This window comes from Phocoena phocoena, chromosome 15 (assembly GCF_963924675.1).
Source record: "Phocoena phocoena chromosome 15, mPhoPho1.1, whole genome shotgun sequence".
NCBI lineage: Eukaryota > Metazoa > Chordata > Mammalia > Artiodactyla > Phocoenidae > Phocoena > Phocoena phocoena.
The window spans coordinates 6442009-6444248 of record NC_089233.1 but is presented as its reverse complement, the minus strand read 5'-3'; the positions used below and the strand labels follow the sequence as shown (position 1 = coordinate 6444248).

The following is a 2240-nucleotide window of genomic DNA, read 5'->3' as shown; positions in this document are numbered from 1 at the left end:
ATCACCTAGGGAAGCAATGGTCTTCAGAGGACTCGGGTCTCTGACTATTTAGCCTTTGGGAAGCAGGAGTGGGAGGGAGGGAAAGAGAGAGACAAAGACTGACCTTGGCCTCCCCGCAGGCCGAGAGTTCCTCTCCCCTCCAGCAGTACAGGAGCAGGGACAGAAGAGAAAGCCACACCCACACTCACTCACTATTAATATTCTACATAGATAATTCAGTTAACTATAAAGAGGTGCCCTCAGGTCGTGGTATTTGATCAGCCAGGTCCTAGGAGAGGAGCAAGGAAGCCTGCCTTAGTCACCGTTGGAGTGGGAGTGAAGAGCTGGCCTGGCACTTCTCCCACTGGACAGTGAGCATCACACCTACACTCACCACTGTCCTCTGCTCCCTAACAGCATGTGCGGCAGGTTCCTGAGGCGGCTGGTGGTGGAGGAGAGCCAGCACTCCACCCCCGTGGGGCGCCTCCTGCTTCCCGTGCTCCTGGGGTTCCGCTTCGTGCTGCTGGCCGCCAGTGGGATGGGGGTCTACGGCGACGAGCAGAGCGAGTTCGTGTGTCACACGCAGCAGCTGGGCTGCAAGGCTGCCTGCTACGATGCCTTCCACCCTCTCTCCCCGCTGCGCTTCTGGGCCTTCCAGGTCACCCTGGTGGCTGTACCCAGTGCCCTCTACATGGGTTTCATTCTGTATCATGTGATCTGGCACTGGGAGGAATCTGAAAAGGTGAAGAAGGAAGAGGAGACCCTGATCCGCCAAGGGGAGAAAAGCAGAGATGCCTTGGGGCCTGGAAGCCCCAGGGTGCTCTGGGCCTATGTGGCACAGCTGGGGGTGCGACTGGCCCTTGAAGGGGCAGCTTTGGGGGGGCAGTACCATCTGTACGGGTTCAAGATGCCCAGCTCCTTTGCGTGTCGTCGAGAGCCTTGCCTTGGTAGTATAAGCTGTAATCTGTCTCGCCCCTCTGAGAAGACCATCTTCCTGAAGACCATGTTTGGGGTCACTGGGCTCTGTCTCTTGTTCACGCTTTTGGAGCTTGTGCTCCTGGGCCTGGGGAGATGGTGGAAGATCTGGAAGCACAAATCTCCCTCTTCTAACCACTTCCCAACTTCAGAGAGTGCCCAAAGACACAAGGAACCGACTGATAACTTCCCAGTGGTGGAAACAAAAGAACGGTTTGCAGAAGCAGGTGAGAGGGGCACTGATGTCCCTCTTTCTACCTGTCCCTGATGTATGGGTCCTGATGATCCCCCACGGCAAGCCCCTCACCCTCCGGGAAGTACAACTCCCACAAGTTACAAAGTAGAAAACCAGGTTCTACGCAGAGGTGTCCTAACCACTCATCCCACCCCATCGCCCAGCTGCATCCCCATCAACTGGATGGTTCCTTCCAATGAACCAGGGCCCAAGTGCTCAGTTGATTGTACCTCCTGCCCTTCCATTTAGGTCTCTTCCCACTTAGGAAAAGGCTCAGCTTCTGCTTGATCCTCTACTTTGCAGAATTATGAAGACACCTGGCTCACCTCTGAAGGAAACCCTCTGACTGCATCTTTGTCCGAACATCCAGTGAGTGGGGTGTCTATCTCCATGGTAAATTAAAGGCTGTTGAAGCATATCCAAGAGCCTTGGGGGGCCACGGTGTCTGAAGCTTTTCCTTGGAGATCTCCTGCTTGTGCCTCCTCACCAGAATTCCCTGGTGTCAGCATCACAATTTTCATGGGCTTGGTTCCAGAGTCAGCCAGCAGAAACCTCCATAAAACCGTGCCTCTCTGTCCTGCACAATAAATATTGACCACTGTTGCTGGCATTCCTGTTGCTGAGGACAATCCTCTTTCCTGTCTCAATGAGTCTACTCCTCTTTCCTGCTGTCCACATCTCTGCTCCCCCAACCTTTAAAATCTTGTAACCTATAAATGCACCCAGCCCTGCAATATATGTCATATTCAGAAACTCTGGCTTTCCAAGCATATGTAACTAACCCAGGGTCCTTTAATATATAGATTCAATGTATTCAAACACTCAGCCACACTCTTCTGGAAGATTCCTGTGAATTCAGAGGCTTACATACCCTGGACCACTGACAGATCTGATTTCTGCTCAGTCCTCATTCTCTGCCTTGTACGTTGCAGCTGCTCCATTGTTTCATATGGGGGGGAGGGGCCAAGTCGTTACTTTTTAAACTCATACTTCTCGGTATCACACAGAAAAGACCGCAGAGTTTTATTGCTGATTCAGGGCTAACAGTAAG

General features: G+C 52.7%; 1 protein-coding gene across 1 annotated transcript; it reads left to right on the top strand.

Annotated features, from left to right (window-relative positions):
• The first annotated feature begins 397 nt into the window (after positions 1-397).
• Positions 398-1222, top strand: GJC3 (gap junction protein gamma 3). The gene has a single exon (XM_065892862.1). The coding sequence runs from the start codon at positions 398-400 to the stop codon at positions 1220-1222; it is 825 nt and encodes a 274-aa protein (XP_065748934.1).
• Positions 1223-2240: the final 1018 nt, after the last annotated feature.